The sequence below is a fragment of the Gymnoscopelus braueri genome (genome assembly GCF_963280865.1).
Source record: "Gymnoscopelus braueri genome assembly, contig: SCAFFOLD_136, whole genome shotgun sequence".
Lineage (NCBI taxonomy): Eukaryota > Metazoa > Chordata > Actinopteri > Myctophiformes > Myctophidae > Gymnoscopelus > Gymnoscopelus braueri.
In genome coordinates, this window is record NW_027660718.1 from 1 (window position 1) to 27,331 (window position 27,331).

The following is a 27,331-nucleotide window of genomic DNA, read 5'->3' on the forward strand; positions in this document are numbered from 1 at the left end:
CTGCCTGCCTGCCTGCCTGCCTGCCTGCCTGCCTGCGTGCGAGCGAAGCGAGCGAGCGAGCGAGCGAGCGAGCGAGAGTGTGTGAGTGTGTGTGTGTGAGAGAGAGAGAGAGAGAGAGAGAGAGAGAGAGAGAGAGAGAGAGAGAGAGAGAGAGAGAGAGAGAGAGAGAGAGAGAGAGAGAGAGAGAGAGATAATCAGAGAGAGAGAATCAAAGAGAGAGAATCAGATAGATACAACTTGATAGACTACAACCATAATCATAATGATGATGACAATTAGTTATTCTAGTGGTCTGCATGCTGCTGTTCTCATCTCTGGATGAGCTGGCAAGTCTATTGACTCGTCTGTCCTGGTTTTAATCAAGATTTTACGATGATTAACCGTTTTCTTTTTTCATCATACTTTGATTCTTGACCAGGATCCTTTAGTGTACCATGTGACAATGACGGAATGATTCACACCCTAGCGGTGTGCAGAAGCGGGCTTTGCAAAACTCGTCATGGACACTTGCTTCGCTAACGTCTCGCTCTGGCACGCCTCTATCTCCACTTATTTCAATGAAGCAACAATGTCACATTCATAAGAGATATGCAGCCATTTGGCTATTAGTTTTTTCCCCTCAAGGTGGATCTGTGCTCACTGATACAGTCTTTAGGGTCCTGCTAGTTTGACCCACACGGTCACAGGGGCATTTCAGTATGTATTGTATATCAAATATACGCAAATGTATCACATTTGAGCAGGTGTATCACATGTCCTTGAAAATAGGCTAGTTCCTTTGATTTTGATATAGCAAACTCCCTGTTAAAATGTGCAAGAATACGTGAAATACGTGAAACTTATAAAAAGTTCCTGGGGGACGACCCCCAAACCTGCCAAACTTGTCCCACCGACATTCATTTAAAATAATCTGTATCAGAACCTTGTTTTACTAATTGTAAACCCCTCTTTTACCTTGAAATGTTTATTCTTTTGTTTTGCTCAGCTTTTTCCACTTTTATAGGGTTTTTTTTTGTTAGAATTTTTTTTGTTTGTTTTGTTTTGTAAAACGAATTTTGGTATCTAGAAAAGCTCTATAGAAATGTTATGTATTATTATTCGCCGGATGTTTCACTGTCTAATGTTGGCAGGTATGGTGTTGCCTAAAAAGGTCCTGGCAAGGGTCAACCTGAGCAGTCTCTCCTCTCTTTCCCAGCCAATTTTGCTGGTCTGGCTGAGTGCTGCTTCAGTCATCGTACCAGACGCCTGCCTACAAACCGAGTGGTGAAAATCGAGCGCACACACATCCACTGTGCTAAGGATGCTGTTGTGTGAGTATTATGTTATTATTTACTATTGTATTGTAATTATACACAAACACTGAACACATTCTGCAGGTGCAGTTAACATAATTATGCTCACATTCAGAGAGCACTGTTTACACACAAGAGTCAAGATACAAGAAACAACTGACATGTCAGTTACCAGTTAATGTAGATGATAGTTAAAAGATTCAAGATAATTTAGCTAAAAGGAAATTATGCTCTCTGAGTTACTGAGATTACTACATTAATAAACATGGTTACTAAATATAGCCACATAAAACATACAGTATAGCTACATTAACTAGTGGTTGAAATCTGAATGGCTGGGTAGGAAAAGAGGGACAGACCGACCGGGTCTGGCAAAAATACAGTATAGACACATGCAGAGTAAAGCAGTTTTTAATAACAATTTAATTTCAAGAATCATTTCTGCAAAAATGCAGGTCCTGAATGGCCAATGTTTATATTTTATCAGTCTCATCCGTCTGTATTCTTCCCTATAGAGACATGTGCTGCTCTATCCACTCCTCCATACAGTTAGGACTGCATGGAGGTTGATGTTAAAGGAGCACTCCACCCATTTTCATCCTTATATTCATATAATTGGGCCTCACTAAAGCTCGTTATAAGATTCTAATTCCAATGTACTGTATGTATCCTAAACACTTATGCACAATCCATAACAAAATTACTTAAATAAAGACATTACTTGTCTTTTTGTATTCTTTCGTATTTTCATTGTTTCTTTTTTTGTTTTGTTTTACTTTTATTTGTATCTTTAGTTCATCGTATCATTTGTATTGTATTGGCTTTGTTCAGGACCCCAGGAAGACTAGAGGCTCATTCATGTGTCTCTAATGGGGATCCTTTAATAACATAAACATAAACATAAACATAAACATAAACATAAACATAAACATAAACCGTCGCCTTGCTAAACTAATGGCCTATGTCATTTTTGTACGTTTTTCAGAAGAAAAAAAATAATTTCACCCAAAATGTTTTTTCTATTTAAATAGAAATAACACTCTCTGTCAGTTATGTAACATATAAGAGATTTAAATAGGTTTAAATAGGATTAAATCTGACTTAGGCCAAAAAAATAATAAAAACATTGCCTAAATCAGTAAATAATTTGGCCTAAGTCACAAAACCATGTGACTTAGGCCAAAAAAGCCTATTTTGGCCTAAGTCACACTAGGGAGTTAGGCCACTATACTAAAAGGGGAGTGAACAGCATGATCCTTTTCAATTAGGAGATGGGCGATTTTACCAGAGGTGGCCAGTGTCATGAGGAGCTGACTTAGGCAAAAATATAATTTTCCTCATAAAATTACTTAGGCCATTAGTTTAGCAAGGTGACAAAACTTAAGTGTTTAGGGATACATTCATACATTCTGCATCTCATTGATGGGCTATGGACAGTTCAGTACAATGAAACACATTGATGATGGAAAATCTTCTCTCTATCTCTGTCTGTTCTAGGTTCACGATGAAGAATGGTCGCAGGTTCTGTGTTGACCCAAATCAGAACTGGGTCCAGAATGTCATCACCCATGTGGAGTCCGGACACTAGGTCTAACACGCCAAAGTAGAGGGTTCTGTGTTACTCTGGGCTGTCTAATACCTGGTACAAAGCAGTTCCAGACAACCAGTTGGTTTTGTGACAATCTTTGAGATGAATTAGATTTTGAATAGATTTTGATTATCAAAACATACATTAACCACTTCAGCCTATATACATTTTGGCCATTTGAAAATAACAGATCTACAAGCTCACAATGCGTTGCGAAAACTTGTGAAATGGGACATTGTGCATAATGAGTACTTTTACTTTTGGTACTTTAAATACATTTTGATACCAACACTTTTGCACTTTTACTCAAGACATTTTGAATTCCGGACTATTACTTGTAACAGAGTATTTCTACATATTGATACCTTTACTTAAGTAAACAAATGTAGTACTTTTCCCACCACTAAAGCGCACACACCAAAAGCCACACACACAGTTGCTGAACGATGGACAGCCAGAAGATAAAGGAAAAGTTGCCTCACGCTGCTTTATTTTGGCATGCAATTTAACACATGCCATGAACGCACCTTAATAGCTACCTAATATTTGGAGTTACGTTTAATAAAATTACAAGTACTTTTTAGTGTGATGTGTTCTTGACTTCTTGTGGGTTTGTTTTTATCAGAGGGCAGCTGAGAGTGCAGCTGCTGCGCGCACCAGTGAAAGCGCAGCTCGAAAACAATTAATTAATAATAACAAATACATAAAAAGGTGACAGGCTTCGGGCCGGGCTCGAGCTGTAAAATTGCGGCACCTATCTATCGGGCCAGGGGCCGAGCTGGGCTGAATTCCATGGGCGTGCGTGAGTGTGAGTGTTTTGTTGTCATTTGTAAGTATTTAGAAAACATACATTCATTGTAAATAGAGTGTGGGGCTCTCAGAGATAGGAGTCAAATGAGGGTATACAGGAAAATATATATTTTTCAAAGTATGATATAATAATACAAATAAAAATGTCTATAAGTGTATTTACACCTCTCAGCTTTCTGTTCTCAAAATAAACATTGAAAAAAGATTGTTTCCTTCTTTCATAGGTTCCCCCATTCACACACACACACACACACACAAGTTTCCACCAACTTGCACTACTATATGTCAGTAAGACACATACACAATGCAACAGCATAAAGTAGCTAACTAATGTGTTTACCGAAATACCGCATTGTGGCTGTACTAGGCCTATGTCTCCACAAACCATTTGCAGTTTACATCAGGGGTGAGGCAACGGGTGGGCCTGGGTAGGCCGTGGCCCACCCACATAGGAAGCTGGCCCACCCAATCGATTTTGCACAATTTTGTAATACATATTTCTTTCTTTCATTAACAGTTTTTTGTTGTGTTTTTTAGCTTGATTGTCTTGCTTGATATATGAATTAATAAGCGGCACTTTAAAATGGTCGGTTCTCGCACTGCCTCTGTCGTTGGTGCACAAAAGAACCACACATCCCAGATCCGGTCGGAATGCACTGAATGGAATTAAATCACATTTAATCAGACTATTGATTGGTGAGATACTGCCCTACCCGGGGGCAGAGCTCACCCCAAAACATGATTTACGATTCTGTGCCTATCGGTACATAACTCGGACGCCGCTGAGTCGGCTCAAGCGAACGTCGCAACGTTCGGCTCGACACAGTGCTTCTCGTGGCTTCCGGTTCACTTGAGACATCCGACGCGGTCCAAAACTATACTTTATACTAAACACCTACTGAGCCCCGTCAGTAGGTCAGTAATCTCACCCACTTAGACCAATCAATAGTCTGATTACATGTGATAATATCCCATTCAGTGCATTGACAGCATCCGAAATGGGTGCAACAGGATGCTTTGTTGGAAGGAGTAGTGTGGGTGAAGTTCCCCACTGGACAATGGCCAGGGGCTATTATTCAGAAAACAGAAATAAAACAATAAACTTGAAACACAAATAATACCGTCTCCCTCTGGAGCCACTGTCTTTGTAAGGCTTAACATAACTTGGCCGGTATTATTATGGCCGGGCCGCCATTCAGCCGCCATTCAGCTGGCTAGGTCAAGGCTGTCTCTCCAGACAGCTCTCTCCAGTTACCACACACACACACACACACACACACACACACACACACACACACACACACACACACACACACACACACACACACACACACACACACACACACACACACACACACACACACACACACACACACACGTTGGCATCATTGGCCTGTCAGCTATCTTCACAGCTTCAATAGTGGCAATGCATTGATTTGTTTTCAAGAGTGTTGCTAGCAAACACAGTCAGATGTAATATAAAGTTATTATATGAAAATGTGCGAGGCAAATAACCTGAAAACCTACCACTTCCATACAGAATGGAACACACACTTTTTCCATTTTGAAGGGCTATTCCAAAACCCCCTTAGGTATTTTTTTCCCCAGAATTTGTTTTGGAGTAGATCTTGTTGAGCTGGTCATTTTAAAAGTATTTCTCAAGTCAAAAAATTGTGGGCACCCCTGAGATAGATACCTTTATTATCCCGCGGGGGAAAATCAGTCGCCCATAGGCGGCAGAGCAGTTAAGGCTACAGAGTTACAGGTAAAGAGTAAGGAAAAGAAAAAGTACTGTTCTGTACAGCAATACAAGGCAAAAGAAAAAAAGAAGACGCATCAACAATATAGAGCAACGGTAAACGGAGGTAAAAACAAATACAGTGTCCGTTACAGTCAGTGCTTCATAAGTGTCTCACCGTATCTCGTCATAAAACAAATAATGATAATTATCAGTGCAATGCCAATCAAAAGAGTGTCCATTTGGTCTGTCCAAAAAGCATGAGAAGTGAAACATTCGCCGTTTCACTTCTCACGCTTGTTGAAACAGCACAAAGAACCCCACCCTAGGAATGTCATTAGAGGTCAGAGTCTTTGAAACATCTATTTATTCCAGGTTAAGTTACGGTTGTCCTGGCCAAGCGACCATTGTGTGTCTCATCGTAGATCTTCAAATCAACCGGCACAAAGGCCTTTCCAAGTCTCTTACACCTAATACACTGCTGCATAGTTCCATCCTCATGGGTGATGATGATGAAGCACGTGTGATACATGAACCATGTGAGCTGCGGCGTTTCTGTCCCCTCGTTGATGCAACTCTCATTGACTCTGGGCAGAGGGAGGGACAGAACCTGTGTCGTTATAAGGAAGATAGACAGAAACTGGGCTCATTAGCTCCTTCAGGTCATTGTTAGTTGTATAGGTGCATGCTGGTCATTTTGTGGACGTGTTTTTCTTTCTTTGTTGTATTACTGAGGCTGAAGGGGGGAAGCACTGAGTGACTTTTAACTGGTCCATCATGAGGAGCCTGTGTGTGTCCGTGAGCCTGCTGCTGTTAGTAGGGTCCTGCGTATGCATGTTCCCCCGGCCGTGTGCCAACTCAGAAGGGCTGCGGACCAAAGAGTGCTGCCCAGTGTGGGAGGGTGACGGCTCGGCCTGTGGCGTTATATCAGGCCGTGGCAACTGCACCAAGGTGAGGTTATCACGTGAGCCCCATGGGAATGAGTATCCCTACCATGGCAAAGATGACAGAGAGAAATGGCCATTTGAATTCTTCAACAGGACTTGCAACTGTTCTGATAAGTACAGTGGCTTCGACTGTGGTGAGTGCATTTTTGGCTACTGGGGCCCTGACTGTTCCCTGTACCGGGAAACAGTGCGACAGAACGCTCTGAAGCTCTCGCGCGCCGAGAAATGTAGTTGTATTCAACGCATGTTCAGGAGTAGAGACCTCCCTCTGCTCAACCTCTGCTCAACTTGGTAAGGCAATCACCTTACCAAGTTCAGCCGCGCTGCTTATCTCTCAGCCAATCTCCGCTGCCATCACCACAGTATAAATACACCTGCGTCTGCAGCACCTACCTGTTTGTGTTCACTGCTAGTTGTTCCAAATCGTTCCAAATCGAATTTATCGCTAGTAGTCATCCAAAACAAACGCGCGTCTCCACCGTGAGTCTTTGCATTTATAACAGCTAAACTCCCCGTGCAGACCCGTTTAAAGCATTTAGCTTCGCCAGTTCAGCATTTAAAAAACTTAATCCAAGTGTTCCACAGCAGGTAAGCAGGTAAGCCAGGTAGTATAGTTTTGTTTAGGTTTCGGGCCGCCGTCCGTCATGGACGAGCTGCAGATCAATGCGTCAGACGAGGAGCTCTTCTCCGAATATTCGCACGTCTCCGACAGCGGCCGCTCCAGCCGCTCTGTCCACCGCGAGACCAGCAGCACGGGAAACCAACGCTCGCTTCCCCCAGCCCAGCAGCGCCGAGAAGAGCAGGACAGCGGACCCGATTCTCATCACAGCCAGACACCCACCACCTCTCGCCACGGAGCCTCTCGCCACGGAGCCTCTCGACTTGGAGCCTCTCGCCACGGAGCCTCTCGCCTCGGAGAGGCGAGAGGCGAGAGGAGATTTGATATATACAAATCTCGTTCAGAAATCAATGTCAGCAATTGAGCCGTCAAATACATGTTTAGAGCACTACATGTGCCAGCCCAAAACCCATGCAGTTCCAGCAGATGTCACTTTTGATTCAGTTATTAAGAGTAGTTCTGTTTTGGACCCAAAAGCAGAACTCAGAAAGCCAATCTGTCTTTGACATTGTTGACCTGAATACAAAATAAGAATTTCCACTAAGGTCTAAGCAGCAGAACGTTGTAGTGTGAACACACTGAACACACATTCTGAATGAGTTGAATAGTTTGTTTTGGCAAAAAAAATGAAAAAGCACTGCATTCTGGCAGGGCATGTATGGCGTGTCATTGTGCATGGATCTGAGGCACAGAAAGCCAAGGAGTTAGGATAAAATCTCAAACAAACAAAGGTGTTGAAAAAAGGCCCAACATCAATACACAGTCAACTGAACAAACTACTACTGGCTGGAGTGAAGAATCATCAACTTTGTTAAAAGCCCTGATGTTTGTTATCAGGGCGTCCTTGAAAAAGAGAGCTTGCTCTCAATGGGTTTCCCTGAATAAATAAATAGTCAGGGGATATTAGCAGAAAGATTTCCAATCTTGGAATAAATTCCTTACCAAAAAAAATCTTCACCAATGTGTTTGTAAAGGTGTCTAGTAACACATCTCACAAAGACTGAAATTTAGTTTCCCTAGGATAATTTTTGACAGCTGCTGAAAGTTGGGGTACCCACCATTTCCCTGCATTTCCATGCAGGGCAAAAAAATAATAAAATACAATTCTGTTTTAAGTAGCATGTGAGGGGTCTAGGGTGTTTTTATGATTCTGAATCCATTGCATTTGTTTTGCACCAAAACCACTCCTTGGGCTAAAAACGGCCATAGCCATCCTTGTCCAGGTATACTTTTTGTGTAAAAAGCCCATTGAGATTGGGCTGTTTTTAGCCCAAGGAGTGGTTTTGGTGCAAAACAAATGCTTGCAATGGATTCAGAATCATAAAAACACCCTAGTTTGACCCCTCACATACTTAAAACAGAATTAAAATTAGATTTTTTTTAATATTTTTTTTTAACCAAGGTTATGGTGGGTACCCCAACTTTAAGGAGCTGTCAAAAATTCTCCTAGGGAAACTGCATTTCAGTCTTTGTGAGATGTGTTACTAGACACCTTTACAAACACATTTGTGAAGATTTTTTTTGGTAAGGAATTTATTCCAAGATTGGAAAATGTTCTGCTAATATCCCCTGACTAAAAGGTAAAAGAAAGAAAGAAAGAACTGCTGGGCTTGATGAGGAGATGAACCACAGGTGTGCAGTGCAGGTAACTCGAGCATGAGGTCATAGGAATGTCACACCCAGGTGCACACCCAGGCAGGCACGCACGCACGCACACGCGCACACACACACACACAAAAACACAAAAGGAAGGGACGACAACAGCTAACCCTTAACCTCAGTATGATAGAGCACATCTTTCTGGGTTGATCATCATGGTAATGTGAGAGTAACACTGTGAGTGGACACGTTACTTGTTGTAGACAGCTGGTAATAATGGACATGGCATGCAATGTCATAGCCTACTGTAGATGTATCATATGGAAAGAGAAAGAGAAAGAGTGTCATGACAGGTTGAAGAGAGGGAGAAGGGTGCATTTGTAAAGAATGAGAGATAGAACAGAGAAAAAGCTAGGAAAAAGTATTTCCTTAATTTTCTTTATTCTATGAAATGTCATGATGTTAATTCAAAGGTTGTAGCCCCTGAAATTGTTTGTTTTTGGCAAAACAACAAAGCACTGCAGCCTGGCAGGGCAGGCATGGCGTGTCAATGGTCAATCTGAGGCACATTAAGCCAAGGAGTTTGGATCAAAATCGCAAACAAAGGTGGTGAAAAAAGGCCCAACATCAATACACAGTCAACTGAACAAATAGTACGGGCTGGTGTTACGATCCTTTGGTCTAGTCTAGGGAATGAAGGACTGTGACATAAGGTTGGCAAGTGAAATGTGGTTTTATTGAATGACCTTTTGGTTTATTTTTAGGTTTGAACTGAAGTTTTACATACAATGAATTTACAAATAGAACATTTTCAAGACACAAATTTAACCTTAGACATATAGAAAATAAGCCCCGGCGCAAAGCAATAACCAAATAAACCAAGCTATATCTATACTTACTTTTAAACCTCTTACTAAACTTATCTACACCAAATGAAAATTACAAGATAACTCTATTCTAATCTAACTACTCTAAATCTAAACTTTATCAAAAGTTGGCTTTGTACAAGAAACTGGCGCCGGTAGCTCTATAGGCAAAAATCACAACAGAGTTGTATTGTGGAGGAATCAAATCAAACTGCTTAACAAGTAATCTAACAATCAGTCAGCCGAAGGCTCCCCCGAAACTCTTGATTTTAACATGTCCTCTTGGCAAGTTCAACATTTCACAAACAGGACGTACAAAAACAGGACATGAGCGGGTTCAATAATTCAAGGAGGGTGCATGTCAAGAGCGTGGTATTACCAAACTTTTGGACACTTCATTTAGACCAAACATCTCCTGAGCACCTTCTCCATGGACAGTGTGTAACACCATGGCCAGCATGCCACACACTGCCATAGCGCACAGCTGCTGACAGCTCTTAAATAGGAGGCCTTCTTCAGTGATTGGTCCAGTCTGATTGAAGGTGCCTAGCCAATCAGTGGCAGCCAGGTGTCCTCCACGGCAGGACCTGAGCTGGATTAATGTATGTCAGGGTGCATACCAATACAACAGTGAATACAATAAATAAAACCCTTACATAAAACTCAAATATGTAACAGCTGGAGTGAAGAATCAGGGCTTTTAACTGCTGGGCTTGATGAGGAGATGAACCATGCACAGGTGTGCATGGTTCTCTGTGAGTGGACACGTGTCCACTGTGAGTGGACACGTTACTTGTTGTAGACTGCTGGTAATAATTGACATGGCATGCAATGACAGAGCCTACTGTAGATGTATCATATGGAAAGAGAAAGAGAAAGAGGAAGAGTGTCATGACAGGTTGAAGAGTGGGAGAAGGGTGCATTTGTAAGAGATAGAACAGAGAAAAGGCTAGAAAAAAAGGCAGAGTATTTCCTTAATTTTCTTTGTTCTATGAAATGTCATGATGTTAATTCAAAGGTTGTAGCACCTGAAACTCACAATTCTACAAACTCCAAATCTGAGCGAGGTCACACAATCTCATTCTAAAGGTCCTTACACACCGGCGAATATGCAAATATACGCACAATTCGGACTCGTTCCGAATAATTAAAAGACGCTTTTTCGCTTCGCGAAACTGATGTGGACGCTTGCATTGACTTTATAAGGTTTTTTAAAAAAAACGTATTTATTCGCATGAAGAATTTGCCCCGGTGTGTAAGGACCTTAACTGCTCACTAAACCCTTCGTTATCCTTAAAGGTAGGGTAAGTGATATTTTTTTGGTATATAATTTTTTTTTGGGTGAAAAGGTTAAAGTACAATATTCTGATAGTAATCATTGCTACAGAGCGTTTGTTCGGTCACAGGGGTCTCTCCAGCTCTTTACTAAACATAATGTAGTACATTTTCAGGTAGGTGACAACATTTAAGCCAATCAGGAGAGGGCACTGAAAATGCATTTTCTGTTTAATAAAGAGCTGGTGAGACATGGGAGACTCCTTTTACTGAACAAACACTCTATAGCAATGAGTACTATCAGAATATAGAGCTATTTAACACTTATTTTAACCAAAGCAAATCACTTACCCTACCTGTACCTTTAACTTAACCACACCAGTGGTGGCTTCATGGTCATTTTTCTCCAGGGGGGATATCGTTGCTGTCGCGCAGAAACCTCTTATCTCCATATTTGAACTTTGTTGAATTTCCCTATCAATAAAGGTGTACACAATTTGATCTTATAATCATATGTCTTGAATTATATATCTGTATCCTTTCACAATATAAATTAGAAAGCAGACTGTGCAGTGTCTCAGTTATCCATTTAACTTATTAACACTTATTTTGTTAAATGTTTCTCAATGGTGGTCTGTTATTCAGTATTTCAAAATGATTGAGCTGTGTTATGACCTGGAAATTGCAAATTGACTAGTAGCTGACTTGTTGATTCATTATCCGATGTCTTGACTGGCTGTGTGTAACTGGGTGATTTGTAAAAGTGTGTGTGTCTGTGTGTGTGTGTGTGTGTGTGTGTGTGTGTGTGTGTGTGTGTGTGTGTGTGTGTGTGTGTGTGTGTGTGTGTGTGTGTGTGTGTGTGTGTGTGTGTGTGTGTGTGTGTGTGTGTGTTGGAAATACTGAGTGCTGAGGCTTTGGCGGTTCGGCCAGTGATTTTCCCACAAATGGGACGAATGGGTTCATTGTTCTGTTGATGCCTGACCTCTAAACATGCAGTGGAAAAGGCAGCTTACCAGCATAAGACCCGATTCAGACTGCCACCCTGGCCTGCAATTGTCCTTCCTTAGGCTTACAGGGCCAATTTGACAACACCTTGATCATACCGGGCTCAAGTGGAAGGCACACATTACTTGCATCACGGTGCGCACGCACGCACGCACGCACGCACGCACGCACACACACACACACACTTGCAGCGCTTGGTGCGCTCGTGCCACCTCATGTGGCTGTGAAGACCAATTGCTGATCCGCAGACTTTTCCACACGTGGGGCACACACACACACACACGCACGCACGCACGCACGCACGCACGCACGCACGCACGCACGCACGCACGCACGCACGCACGCACGCACGCACACGCACACGCACACGCACACGCACACGCACACACACACAGCATGGCATCGCAACATGTTGCAGCAGAGGCTTTAACCTATAAAAGTGGACAATGCCAAAAATGCAACAATGTCTTTCAGTTTCATGATCCATCAAATGGAAATTTACAGGAATTTGGGATAGCGTGATTAACAAGAATAAGGGGCTGAAAGAAAAGGTCTTGTAAGGGTTAATTAAGCCCACGTGTGTATATTATAAATGCCAAACGACAAAACAAAAACGAATAAATGGGTGTTTTGTCAGAAGATTGGAATTTTCTAAAGAGAGAGAGAGAGAGAGAAAGGGGAAAAGAGTGAAAGGGAGAGGGGGAGGTAGCTTATCCACCTGTTTCCGCGGGAATTTACTGGAGCAAAAATCCTGTGTGGGAAACATCCTGCGGGGGGACCGGAAGTAGGAAATAGCGGCTCAGTGTGTTTACATTTGCCAGCAGAACGTAGCTGTACTGCGAACGGGTCTTTTGCATGTAGTTGAAGCGCAAGGGGGCGGGGGGCGGGGGGGGAGAGAGTCAGCGCACTGAAGTCAAGGCACAGACTACTGTGTTGTTGACGGACAACGGATGCACGCTTATGAGAAACAACACAAATAAAACCTGGCAAAACAGTTGCGTGCATTAGCGCAAGATGAGGATAAATGAAACATTCAGTCTAAATGTCCAGCAACTACTACCAATACTTTTGTATTTGAAACCTTACATTTCTCTAAATATTATAAACTCTTAGGACAGCCTAATACAAATATAATTTATGAAAAGGCTACTATAGGCTACAGTGAAGTCGGACTGAATGACTGAAACGTTTTTTCTTTTTTAACTCTCTTGGTGATTATCTGGCACAGTAGTTGTGGATTAGCAAACTGGACATTAATGTTTCCTTTTCGCGTGCGAATTACTGGACATTTAGACTGAATGTTTCCTTTACCCTCATCTTGCACTAATGCACGCAACTGTTTTGCCATGTTTTATTTGTGTTGTTTCTCATAATAAGCGTGCATCCGTTGTCTGTCAACAACACAGTAGTCTGTAGTGTGCCTTGACTTCAGTGCGCTGACTCTCTCCCCATGCACCGCCCCCTTGCGCTTCAACTACATGCAAAAGGCCCGTTCGCCAGCTGCGAACGAGCTACGTTCTGCTGGCAAATGTAAACACACTGAGCCGCTATTTCCTACTTCCGGTCCCCCCGCAGGATGTTTCCCACACAGGATTTTTGCTCCAGTAAATTCCCGCGGAAACAGGTGGATAGAGAGAGGGAGGGATAAATAGATGCAACACTGACAGACTTCAACCATATTCAAACACAATGATGACGGGGATGAAGAAGATAGCAGTTATTCTAGTGCTCTGCATGCTGCTGTTCTCATCTCTGGAGGTCCTGGCACAAGAAGACAGTAAGTTTTGATGGAGAAAAATAGAAAAAGAGGAGGGCTGTATCTTGTATATTTCACTAAAAGTCAGTGAAAGATAAATAACAGTGTAGTTAAGGTGGTCTTTGGTTAAAAAAAAAAAAAAAAAGGGGGAACCTTCACTCTTTCAAAAAGTTAAAAAGCTTTAACGTAAGGCTAGTTCAATGAACTGAAGATAAAAGGTAAAAAAAAAACTTTGTTTTTCATCTTATTTAACAGAGAAAGTCTGTTGGCTTGTCTGGTTTTAATCATGACGGAGACAAATATTTAGAACAAATGTGTCTATGACTCATTAGTTTTTGTTGTTGTTCCACGTACCTGTCTGTGAGTCTCTATGCCAGGGGTCTTCAACAGGGGGTCCGGGACCCCTTGGGGGTCCTCAGAGCTACCATAGGGGGTCCGCCAAATCTTTGTGTGATAGGATTTAGGATTTTTTTACATTAACCACTTGAATCCAAGAATTCCTTTTCTGAGGGGAGCATTAGCCGAAAATAGCAGATCTACAAGCTCTCAACGCCTCGCAGCGCGAGGCGTTGAGAGCTTGTAGATCTGCTATTTTTGGCAAAGAGGCTATAGGTGTAGAGGGAAAAAAATTGCAGACTAAGTAAAAAAAAAACTTTAATCTGAAACACAATTTTATACAATATAGAGTAGGGGGTCCCTGCTTCATCTCTCTCTCAGCTAAGTTATTATTTTGTAACAAGCTCTCTCTCCAACCCACAGACACACTTAACCACTTTCACTTTAAAATGTATAAAAGACAGCAGTAATTGGAGATCTGTGAAATGTTGTGAGCTTGTATATCAGCATTTTTTTTTGCTACTTTTGCGTGACACTGTATTATGACTAAGTAGGGCATTCATTTGGGGGGAGGGAGGGGGGGGGGGGGGGACATAAAACGCAACGATATGCAGATACTAGGTTTCTGCCCGACAGCAACGATACTGTATGCAGATTGGAGTGAATCAGCACAAACAGATAATAGATTAAAGGAGTAGTTCACCCCAAAAATGACATATTTTGTGCTTAAAAAAGTAGTTAACCCAAAAAAAGGATCAATTATACACCCCATGAAGCATTGCATTTTTTTTTTTTTGTCGCATTCCTAAGCCAATAACTTTATTACCTGCGGAAAGATGCTAATGTATTTCAATGCTTCATGGGGTGTGTAATTGATCATTTTTTGGGGTTAACTACTTTTTTAAGCACATCAAACCTAAACTATTATCATTAACATCCTCTCTGTGTATCTTTCTTATTCTGCCTCGCTCTCCCAGATGGTGTTGCTGAGTGCTGTTTCAAGTATCGCACCAAGCGCCTGCCTAAGAGCAACGTGGTGACGTTCCAGCGCACACACAATCGGTGCTCTATGCTTGGTGTTGTGTGAGTATTATGCTATATTTACTAGTGTGCCTCCACGTAAGCCCAGTGATGGAAGAAGTACTCACATGTTTTACTTAAGTAAAAGTATCAATACTGCAATGTAGCTATACTCTGTTACAAGTAGAATTCGTATTCAAAATGTACTTTGGTAAAAGTACAAAAGTATCAGCATTAAAATATACTTTTAAGTACCAAATGTAAAAGTAGTCAATGTGTGCATTCTGCAGATGTGACATTGGAAGGCCTTCTGAGGGCAGCATTCAAACATCTGCGTGCAGAATGTCCCATTTCACGAGTTCAAATGTATAAAACATCTTTTGAAAATAGCCGATCTGCAAGCTCACAATGCATCGCGACGAATGGCCGAAATATGTAAAGGGCTGAAGTGGTTGGTGTATTTTGTAATAATAATACAAATCTACAAAGTAACTAGTAACTAAGGTTTTCATATACTTTTAGTGGAGTAAAAGTACAATATTTTCCTCTGAGAAGTTGTGGGGTAGAACAAGTAAAAGTATTTAAAAAAAATGGAATACTGAAGAAAGTAAAAATCTACCTCAACATTTTACCTTTAAGTACAGTAATTGAGTACATGTACTTAGTTACTTTACACCACTGCGTAAACCTTGTACACATGCTACATGTGCAGTTAACATAGACTCACATTCAGAGCAGAGGAGAGGAGCAGAGGAGTCAAGATGTCAAACTGGTTTGGACTCAAAGAGTCCTACCGGAGACCCCGCCAGTCATCAAATTATTGGCTTAGGAATGCGTAAAAACCTAAAAAAAATCTCCATGAATTCAGGCCTCCATGGGGTGTGTAATTGATAGAAAATAGGTACTTTTTTGGGTGAACTATCTCTTTAATGTAGATGCCAGTAAGTTTTGGAGGAAAACAAAGCAAAAGGGGAGGGCTGCACCTCACAACGCATGGCATACATGTTCCAGCAGAGGCTTTAACCTGCAAAAGGCAGATATGTGACGTATAGTCATAGGAATGGCTTCTGAGGGCAGCATCCGATTACATTGGTTCTCGCGCCAAAATGTAATGCTGCCCTCAGAAGGCATTCCAATGACTATATACTGTATCATGATCCATCAAATGGAAATTTACAGGAATTTGGGACAGCGTGATTACTAAGAATCAGGGGCTGAAAGAAAAGGTTAGGTTAGGGTTAACAAAAACGAACAATGGGTGTTTTGTCAGAAGATTGGAATTCTCTAAAGAGAGAGAGAGAGAGAGAGAGAGAGATAGAGAGAGAGAGAGACAGCGCAAAATACAAGGTTTCCTGCAATGTATTCCAGATGTAAAATATCTATAATTTGTTTCAAGTTTCCTGAGCCTGCAAAGACCAGTATCGTACCAACTTGAGTATGCGTGACCCCCTGCTGGGACTGCTGCCAGAGAATCACACCTTCAGCCCTCCTTCAAATTGGGGGGGGGGGTGGATCTCCCCCCTCCTCCTTATCTCGAGTTACTGAGCATGTGCAATAAGCCACCTATGATGATATGATATGGTATAGAGAGAGGGAGGGATAAATAAATAGATGCAACACTGACAGACTTCAACCATAAGTTATTCTAGTGGTCTGCATGCTGCTGTTCTCAACTCTGGATGTCCTGGCACAAGAAGACAGTAAGTTTTGAAGGAAAACAAAGCAAAAGAGGAGGGCTGTATTTTGTATCTTTCACTAAAAGTCAGTGAAAGACTAGGTCTCCGCCAGGTCAGGTAGGTTATTGTGGCCTCCTGGTGGCGCTATAATAGGCCAATGTGAAAAGGGTGCCATTTCTTATTAGGCCTTGCACGGCAATCGGACACTGCATTCATGGCTTGAGGCATTTTGTGCAAAAAAATGCGTTTTGCTAAATTAGACCTGCTGGTGGCGCTATAACAGGCCAATGTTAAAAGGGTGGCATTTGTTCCTCAACATAGTGTGAAGGTGCGTGCAAAGTTTGACCGCAATCGGACGGTGCGTTCATGATTTGCGGAATTGCGTTCAAAACAAGCCACTACTGCAAACTTTAGATGTCAATCTTAGCCAATGAGAATGGAAAGTGAAAAATCAAACACATCCGTCTTGATCACATGACTATGGAGATCATGTGTACCGATGTGCGTGAACTTTGGATAAAGTCGGAAGGAGTAATATAAAAAAAAATGTTTTACGTAAGTCGGCCTCCTGGTGGCGCTATAAATGGAAGATGTGAAAAATGCAGGGCAAAGGTTTTTCCATGACCTCTAGGGAGTGCGCATACAAAGTTTTACACAGATCGGTACAGTTATAGGTACAAACATGAATCTGCCTGTTGTAGCGCCACCATGAGGCTGATTTGAACATTTTCAAGTGGCATTTCTTCCTCGGCAAAGTGAAAATATGCGTGCAATATTTCACGGAAATTGCATGCTGTGTTCATGACTTGAGGCATTTTGTTCAAAACGGAGTACTCCTGCAAACTTTGGAAGCCATATTTAGCCAATCAGGATGATATATGAAAAATCTGAAAGACCCGTTTCGTTTAATGACTATAGAGATACTGTGTACCGATTTGCGGGATTTTTGGACAAAATCTGTAGGAGTACTGTCAAAAAATATGTTTTCCACAAATTGGCCTCCTGGTGGCGCTATAAAAGGCCCATGTGAAAAATTTGGGGCAGAAGTTCGGAATTGGCATCCAGGGAGTGTGTGTGCACAGTTTCGCTGCGATCAAGGCAACGGTGGCGGAGATTAGCTGGTCACAGACGGACGGACACACACACACACACACACACACACACACGGACGGACGGACAGGGGGTAAAACATACTCTCTCGCCATGCCTTTCGGCCTGGCGGAGACAATAAATAACAGTGTAGTTAAGGTGGTCTTTGGTATAAAAAAAGGGGGAACCTTCACTCTTCCAAAATTATTAAAAAACATTAGTAGTTACTTTGCAGATATAAAATATTTCATTATAAAACATACATTAACCACTTTAGCCCTATTTTCAAGTAACATTTTGAACACAGGTCTTACCCTTGTAACAGAGTGTTTTTATATTGTGGTATTGCTACTTTTACGTAAGTAAAATATCTGAGTAGGGGAGAACGGGGTAAGATGAACCACTTTTTACTTATGTTGACCTCTAGGCAAGGAAAAATGAGATGGAAGTAAAATCTAAACATCTACTTAAACTTGAACTAATGAGTGTGCATCTATGACAAATGGTTGTAAAAATATGGGTTCTCAAAAAAAAGTGGTCATGTGGTTCAACTTGCCCCAGGTAAGGGGTAAGTTGATCCTAGTCAAGGGGTAAATTTACCCATATGATATTTTGCATTTTCAAGTTGAAACTTGAACAAATACTGTATTCACGTATCAACAATAATTTAATAACACATTTCCCTTTTGCAAATAGTCTTATTTATTTTCTTAATGGTATTTAAACAATATAAAACCAATTAAATAGTGTTTGTTATTCAGAACCTTTTAATATTTGCAATTGTTAATACAATATTGAAAACTTCTCTTAAATTAGTGTATTCATCCAAATGAAAGGTCATACAGCATAATTTTTGAAGAAAATACATAATAACAAATATGAATGGTGATTAATATTAGGATATTTGGTTCAATTTACCCCAAGGCATTTGGTTCATCTTGCCCCATGGCCACCATTTTGGCCTAACCTGGCTAGCTTAATGCTTCAGGCTAATCTTTAGCTAAATGATTCACATGGTTTTATACATTGGAACAGGGCCGGATCTAGGCATGGGCAAGGGGGGGCAATGCCCCCCCCAAATGCCCTGACTGCCCCCCCCCCCCCCCCAAAAAAAAGAATGGGCGGGGGGGGGGGGGGGGGGGGCTTGTGAAAGTTACATTTATGTCATGATATGAAATGTGAGCTCACCATAATCAAAATAATCCTTAATCATATTCCATCATGTATCATTGCACAATTCAAATAATCCTCTGCCCTGATTTTCCATGGGCAGTGTTGCCAGATATTGCGAGAGAAAGAAGCCTAGGAAAACAAGCCCAAAAGAACAATAGGAAGCAAGCAGTATTACACAAACAGCCGGAAAAAACTGGAGAAAAAAAACGCCAAAAATGTTCGTGACTATGAATTCAAAATCAAATGAAACATCTTAATGATGAAAATATTCTCTCTCCGTCTGTTCTAGGTTCACAATGAAGAATGGTGGCAAGTTTTGTGTCGACCCAACTCAGAACTGGGTCCAGAATGTCATCACCACTGTGGAGTCTAGATAACAGTTCTGTTATGGGTGACTCTGGGCTGTGTAATACCTGGTTACAAAAACAAGTTGGTTTTGTGACAATAATGCTTAATTGAGTGAATGAACACCAAGCTTTGCTTCCTTGTTTATAATTTATCAATCAGTGGTATTTTTTTTGTATAATGAACTGTTTTCAGTTTTGTTTTAATTTATTAGTGCAGTTGTTTTAAGTCATTGAATGTAGTGCTGATCAATTGTTGTCTGATACTGTTTTGTGCTACGATAAAACAAAGAATTTGTATTTCCTAATTAATCCATACTTTGGTTGTGTTTGCATAGTAGTCTAAGTCGACGGTTCTCAAAGTGGGGTCCGCAAAAAAAATCACAGATTTCTTTTTTTATAATTAAAAAAAATATATATATTTTTTTTTAATTGGGGGGTGCTAGTGAAAGTTACAGGAGTTCTTACTGTATGGTGTGTGTGTGATGTGAAATGTGATCTTACCATAATCACAGTAATCCAATCATATTCCATAATATTCAAGGGCTTTTTGCAATTAGTCATACTCCAGTCACTTCCAAATTAGAGAACTACAAAGGGCAGGTGTGTTTGTCTGTGTCCAGCTGACGCTCGTTGACGCTCGTTAATGTTATAGGCATCCAAGCAAATAGACCCCTTAACAGACGACATCACATCACGCTGCATGCAAGTGTCATACTGCGCAAGTCAAACCCATTCTGCCAGGTCTCGCTAGGGCGCGCAGCACTAGCCAACACACAAGAGGGGGTTGGGGTGTGCTGAAACTAGCGCACCCCGAAACAACAGGCTGAGAATTGATTGCATGAAACAATCACCTGTGCATCCAGTCTCAATGTTGGTAAACAAATAATTGGTCTATATGCTTCTGCACTGGCAAATAGGCCAACATCTAATTTTGAAAATGTGTTTCAGTTTTGTATACATTGTATATTTTTATACTGCTGTCTCTTTTTATATTATGTGATGTCTTTTCTTTTTATATGGACCCACGAGTCTGGAATAAAGATTATATATAGTCTAAGATTAGTGGGACTAGAAGTGGTTTCTGTTTATGACTATGAAATGGGTCTGAATGATTTTGATTGAAACGTTTTTAATACAAATAGTTCCAATGGCATCTAAATGTACACATGTGGTTGTAAGTATATGCTTATCGGTGTTGCCAGGATGAGGGGGTACCTGGAAAAAATTCTCCCCTCCAAGGGGTACCTGGGCAAAAAAAGTTTGAGAACCCCTGGTGTAAGTCAAGTCAAGCGAAATTTGACACACTTTTCACTTATTTTTATTACCCCTTACACGCCTCTATTATATTTTAGTTCATCCACCAACTAACACCTTATACCACCACACAAGCATGCTAACAACCTTAAAACATGGGACCAAACTAATCTGCCAGTGCAAAACAGACATCAAAAAGAACTATTCCGACACCAGAGAACTGTGGCATTAGATGACTCAAAATTCGTCCAAAATATATTCATGAAGCACATTTAAAACAAGCTCCAATTACCATAGCAGGTAACTAAAATCACAAATAACATATTCAATTCAATTCAATTCAAAGGGCTTTATTGGCATGAGAAAACATACGTTTACATTGCCAAAGCAGAAAGCACAATACAACAATACAGCAATACAATCAAAACAAAAAATATGTACATTTGAAAGTCAGAATCTTCAATAGATCAATTTCTATGTACCAAGATCACTGGGTGCAGGTATAGTGCAGGAATAAACACAATGATTAGTCTTTAGGGTGGTTGTGTTCCGTTTGATATCCTTCTCCTATCACAGCAACTCACGAATCTTGCTGCTGTGTTTGCACATTGTTGTACTTTGCCCAGCAGATATGGGAGTTTTTTGTCATTGGTCATGTTTTCAAAATCTCCGTGTGTGGTTGTAATCTGTGGGATAAACAACAAGACACACATCTCATTGGCACAAATTAAATAGACTTTAAGAGTCTATCGGTAACTGTTAGAATGTCTGTGATATAGGAGCTCATTTATGTCTTCATAAATAAATAAGATATATGCATGGACATACACATTCCATGTGTGTGAGAATATCATCTGTATGACAGAGTTATAAGTAGGATCTAAAGTTTCTGTGCACAATCCTAAAGTCTCTCGCTTTGCTGTCGTAGTCAGTGCTCTCTAACAGCCAGCAGATGGCGTCTTTGCTGTAGAGTTGAGTTAAATGCCATTGGGGGAAACACTCCTTGTAGTCTTCTTCATAGACCAGAATTAGGTAGGCTTCTTGGCGTTGCTCGCTGTGGGTCTTGTGACTTGGGTCCCATGCTAATTATTTTATTTGAGTTCATGTGCGTATAGGTGAGGTCATCGATGATGAGTTCATGTGGCGAGGGGCTATGACGGAACACAACACAACTTCATCGCCGCTGCTGTTTTGTTAGGGTTGATTTTAGTATCGTTATTTGAGCTATTCCTATTTCACGTTTAGTTTTTTCTTTATCTTCCACCCCCAAATACCGAGTGCTTTGTAGTGTTGATTTTGACAGCAAATTTTGATTTAGTTCTAGTCACAGTCTTTTGAATAAAATCCCATTTAGTTGTAATCATATTTTAGCCATCTGAAATATTTTACTGTTAGTCTAGTTTTAGTCGACTAAATATCATAAGATTTTAGTCGACTACATCTACAGTTGATTTAGTCGACTAAATCATGTATTTTGGAGGTGCCTTGGTGGCGTCGTAATGGCTGATTTTACACTTGGTTGCATGCTGAAAATAGCCGATCTACAAGCTCACACTGCGACGCGTTGTGAACTTGTAGATCTGCTATTTTCAGAGCGCAACACCGCTGAGCGCAACCAAACATACTTGCCTTAGTTCCACTGGTTCTCTTCTCCACTCGTCCCTCCCTAACATTTTAGTCTAGTTTTTATGTGTTGACGAAATTGTCAGTATATTTAGTCATCATAGCTTAGCTTTGATTTAGTTTTTGTTTAGTTTTAGTCAGTGAAAAAAGGTAGTCGACGAACATTTTTAGTCATAGTTTTAGTCGACGAAATCAACACTGGTGCTGTGTGTCCAGAGTCAAGAGGGTGCCGAGTGGTGCAGCCGATCTGTTGCAGGGGTTCACCATAGGTCTCACTATAGTCCACATGACCCAGAAGGCTTGTTTTGTTGATGTGAATGTGTGCACCTCTCTTCACAGTGGCGCTCCTTTCCCATGTGTATGCTGTATGTTCGCTGTGTGTGTGTGTGTGTGTGTGTGTGTGTGTGTGTGTGTGTGTGTGTGTGTGTGTGCGTGTGCGTGTGTGTGTGTGCGCGCTTCTATGGCTTATTGGATAAAGGTGTACCTCGTCTTGTGGTGGACAGGGGCGTGCTGGGACCAAAATTCAGCTCTGGGATTTTCAAAAACATTTTTTTATATACTTTTTTTGGGTGGCCCACCGGCCGTTTGGCGGCCCGTAAATGGCGCGGCCGTTCTGGAATTTTCCCGAATTTCCCAGTGGCCAGCACGTCCCTGATTCAGAGATAGTTGGAGTCTAGTGTAGCCTAGTGTTACCTAGCTTCGTTCCCAGCCTCACTCATCTGCGAAGAGAAGAGCCTGGTCACGACCTAAAGCAGAGGTTCCGCCAAATTCCGGTACTTCCGTTTAGGCACTCAGTCGGCCTGGGCAAGACACCCAGCGTGAGTGTTACCACATTAAGCATTCTGTTTTAAGACTAGCCATGGATCCAAGACGGTCATCTGTCATGACAGTCATGGATGAACTTCAACATAGTTCTCCCTTTTTGGCCCGTACATCTACATTAACGTTCAGAGTTCAAATATAAAGTGCTTTAATACCCCATGGCCATGGACTTTACAATTATGTACGGGCCTCAGAAGTACCTGTATCTTCCGTATTGTTCAAAAAGCATTTTAATCCGATCAGTGGCCATTTTCTCATAGAGTTATAATGTATCAGAGTGCAATACACCTCCCAACCGTTAGGATCGCGTAGTTGAAATCCGATCAGTGGCAAAAACGGCCACTGATCGGATTAAAATGCTTTTTATTGGACAATACGGAAGATATGGGTAAATCTGATGGCCCGTACATAATTGTAACATTCGTGGTCATGGTGTAAGCACTTTATATTTGACATCTGAACGTTTATGTAGATGTCCAAAAAGTGCAAACAAACACTATGTTGAAGTTGATCCATGTCATAATATATGACAGTCATGTATCGGGGCTATTTCAAGACTGACTTTTATCATTTGAGTAGACTTCTGAAACAATATGAAATTCTAGCCTACAACAAAGGGGTGGAAATAGATTCAAACAGCACATGATGTATAGCTCTACCTAAATTCAGTTCGCATAAATGAAAAGTAAACATGACATTTACCTGACAAAGAGCACTTTGGAAAGGTGCACTAAGGACTAGTTATCTGTCAGGCTCTAACCGACAACACCTGTTAACATCACCCAAATGTGTAGGCCTATGTTCAACACCACACACTGAGACACATTCAATAGGCTCCATACACAGCAGCCATATTGGAAAGAAATTGGGCCTCTTCCTTACTTCCTTCACAGGCGTTACCAATGATACTAATGAAGGCTCTGTTCCATTCTGGTCAAACAGAGGGTCAGGGTAGTGATAATGTGCATGTTGGCTCACTGGAAACACTCTGCTACACCAGTGGGTCTCAAAGTGTGGTCCAGGGACCCTCGGAGCCATTTGGAACCCCCCCCCCCCCCCAAGGAACCATGAGTGTGCAACTCTGATAGTGTACAAATGGGACCAAATGGACCAGTAAGGGTCCATTTGTAAACTCTCAGAGTTAACTTTGAAATTAAAAAGTTTTAGAACCACTGTGCTACACTTAATGGAACCAAGCCTTAATTAGTACAATTGGTCAGGCCTCTGAAGGAAGTAAAGAAAGGGGCCCAATTTCTTTCCAAAATGGCTGCTGTGCACAGAGCAAATTCAAACGTAGCTCTAAACATTACCACATACCAGTGGTGGAAAAAGTACTCACACATGTATTACTTAAGTAAAAGTATCAATACTGCAATGTAGAAATAAAAGTCCAGAATAAAACATTTCATTGAGTAAAAGTACAAAAGTATTGGTATCAAAATGTACTTAAAGTACCAACAGTATAAAGTACTCATTATGCAGAATGTCCCAGTTTATGCAGAAAGTTTTCAAATGTATACAAATCTTTTGAAAATAGATCTACAAGCTCACAATGCGTTGCATCGCGACACATTGCGAGCTTGTAGATCTGCTATTTTCAAATAAACCGTAATGTACAGTATATAGGGCTGAAGTGGTTACTGTACGTTTTGTAATAATCAAAATCTACAAAGTGACTAAATAGTTTTCAAATACTTGTAGTGGAATAAAAGTACAATTTTTGCATCTGAGATGTAGTGGAGTACAAGTAAAAGTATTGAAGATTAAAGTGAGATAAAGTAAAAAATACCTCAAAATTTCATTTATCAAAGTGGTGTAGACCAAATAATGGGCGTACGGCGAGTTCACCACAATTTTCAGCATAAAAACAAAAGGTGTCGAACTCTAGACGTGAAGGTGTAGTGGCCCGAACTTCTAGTTGGTTTACTACATCTGCAGAGAATTGTGATTTTGTTCACCTGTGTCTGATTAAGACTTTGCCAAGAGAACAAACTTTGAAGACTTAGAATATTTATTGTGGACTGTATTGTCTTCGTAAGCTTTTTCCAGTACCCTGGCTTGTATAAATACATTTAAATTAAATACATTTCATGTGGCCATCCGATGTATTCATAATACTCTCATGACATGATTTTATTGGACATGTTTGTCTTTAACCACGTAAGCTCTATATATATTTTTTGTATGACAAATCGCATACTGTATAGCAGATATCCAGGCTTGTAGATCTCCTAGCTTGTAGAGCGGTTATTTACACAAATTTTGATAACTTGAAAAAGATTAGCATTTCTGGGGAAAAAATTGAATATGTTTAAAAAACTTTTTGAAAATGTACAAAATAGCCAGGGATGGCAGCCAGGGTTATTAACCACCTAGTATTTTGTTACAATCATCCATTGTTTGGCCAATGAGCTGTGACATTGTGCCATATAGTAAAACACATCATGAGAATACTGTGATTACTGTTCTAGACCAGTGGTTCTCAACCTGTGGGTCGGGACCCCCACAAGAATTCTGGGGGTCCACAGATGACAGTGAAGTGACAATTTAAACGTAAGAAAATAAAATGAATGAAAAAAGACCGTTACTGCATCAAATGTAGTCAACAAACAATACTGTAACAAGACATGATATTTACATGTCATTTTCAGGGTGGCTACTAATTTAAAGAAAATGAGTGCATCTGTGTCTGTCTTTTTGTGTGCGTGCGAAAGTGAAATCTAACACCACTGTGCTCTGCAGTGTCTCTGTCTCTCGCGCTGCCGTCTGTCTGTGTGTGTGTAAGTGAAATCTTTTTAAAAAAAGCCGATCTACAAAACGGTGGAAATCTCATTTTAGGAGCAACCTAACAGGTGTCTGTGGAGCTCAATCTTTTTCTTTAAAGCCCCATCATCATACATTTAAAGGAGCACTTCACCAATTTTCAACCTTCGTTGTATAATTGGTCCTCACTCATGCTCATTATACATTTTAGCATGGCACAATTTCTGTTTACTCACTCAGATCGCAAATACTCAAATTTTGGCCTAAAATTAAATTGGTGACCTGCTAAAATATATGACCATCTTGTAGATTTCAGGTTTCTGAACTGTCCACAGCCCACCAATGAGACGCAGAGCCAGTAGACAGATATGGTACCATCTTATAATGAACATTAGTGAGGATACATTTTCAATGATATGAAGATGAGGTTGAAAATAGGTGAAATGGTCCTTTATTTAAATATCAAGACTTGCACCACGCATCAACCATGCTGCATGGGATGCAATGAATGAAAAAATAAATACAAATAAAATTGTGCAGAAGAGAGCCAATCCGATGTAGGCCAGAATAATGTACCAGTAAGTAAACAGGTAGAGGGTCTTGTTACAATATTGATCCTCTTCCAGCGTTGAATTCAACGTTGAAGTCTTATTGTAGTTGATGGGTAAAGAGATGGAGTAGATCCACACGGAACCTGGAGAAAATGAGAACAACTATTTTAGAATGGCATTGGTTAATTCAATATTACTTTATCTTTATATAATAAACTCAGTGGAGTGCATACCTCTGCCAACACTATGCAACTGTCAAGATATGTCACTTCCACCTCAGATATGACAAAATTTTGCCCTAGACTGTGATGTTTTCAACACAAATGTTCAATCATTTTAATGGTGACAATCATTCCCACCAAGTTTTATGAAAATCCGTCTCTGTCAAGTCTGTTCAAGTTATTTTACTAACAATCAAATGGAATGAGGTGAAAACATCACCCCATCCAACTCTGTTTGGTGGAGGTAGTGATGATGGGCATTATGGTTAGTTTTAGTGTACTGAATCATTCCAGTTCACACAAAAAAGACAAATGATTCTGTCACCAAAACACTCAGTTGCCCCGCCTGTGTCCCACTCCCAACACAGTCGGATGTTCAGTTCATCTCGTTGATTGATTTTAAATTAATGAACAATGAGTAAATATAAATTAAATAAAGATAGTGGCTGTATTGCATTCCTAGGTGATATTAGTGATATAGTAATGGGGTACTAGATCAGAGGGTGCCTGGTTATAGTAAGTTTTGGAAGTCAAAGGCAAAGACAAGCATACTATATTTTCATCAAAACATTAGTTCTTTGAAAAACTTTAAATGTGTGTACACTACAGAAAGGTGACTGGTGAGAACACACAAAGGAGCAATACACCTGTTTGAGGATGTAATCCTCTTCTATTTGTTTAAAATCAGGTTTTCAAACTCACCAGCAATGAGCCAGCAGAAGAGGAAAAGAGAGGTCAGGTGGAGGACGTCAATAGTGCACCAACGGAAGAGGGCAAAGTTGCCGTCGTCGGGCTGCTGGGTACATGCCAAGCAGGAAAGCACAGCCAGCAGCAGGCCAAAACATCCCGACACCACCAAGAAGATGGGGATGTAGGGCTGCCTGGGGCATTCACCTAGGTACACTGCACCTGTAGGAGGGATAAGGGTGAGTCTATAGCAGTTTCTCAATGGGGGGCGGTA

General features: G+C 40.9%; 1 protein-coding gene across 1 annotated transcript; it reads left to right on the forward strand.

Moving 5' to 3' along the window:
• Positions 1-13,432: 13,432 nt before the first annotated feature.
• LOC308081278 (C-C motif chemokine 4-like) lies at positions 13,433-19,290 on the forward strand. Its single transcript, XM_080457663.1, has 3 exons — positions 13,433-13,516; positions 14,809-14,914; positions 19,079-19,290. The coding sequence occupies exons 1-3, from the start codon at positions 13,441-13,443 to the stop codon at positions 19,164-19,166; spliced, it is 270 nt and encodes an 89-aa protein (XP_080313789.1). The 5' UTR covers positions 13,433-13,440; the 3' UTR covers positions 19,167-19,290.
• Positions 19,291-27,331: the final 8,041 nt, after the last annotated feature.

Bases quoted from the DNA above. Each gene is read 5' to 3' on its own strand.
- LOC308081278 (XM_080457663.1), top strand. From the start codon at position 13,441: ATGAAGAAGATAGCAGTTATTCTAGTGCTCTGCATGCTGCTGTTCTCA. The intron at 13,517-14,808 runs GTAAGTTTTGAT...TCGCTCTCCCAG, and splicing joins GGTCCTGGCACAAGAAGACA to ATGGTGTTGCTGAGTGCTGT. The intron at 14,915-19,078 runs GTGAGTATTATG...CGTCTGTTCTAG, and splicing joins TGCTCTATGCTTGGTGTTGT to GTTCACAATGAAGAATGGTG.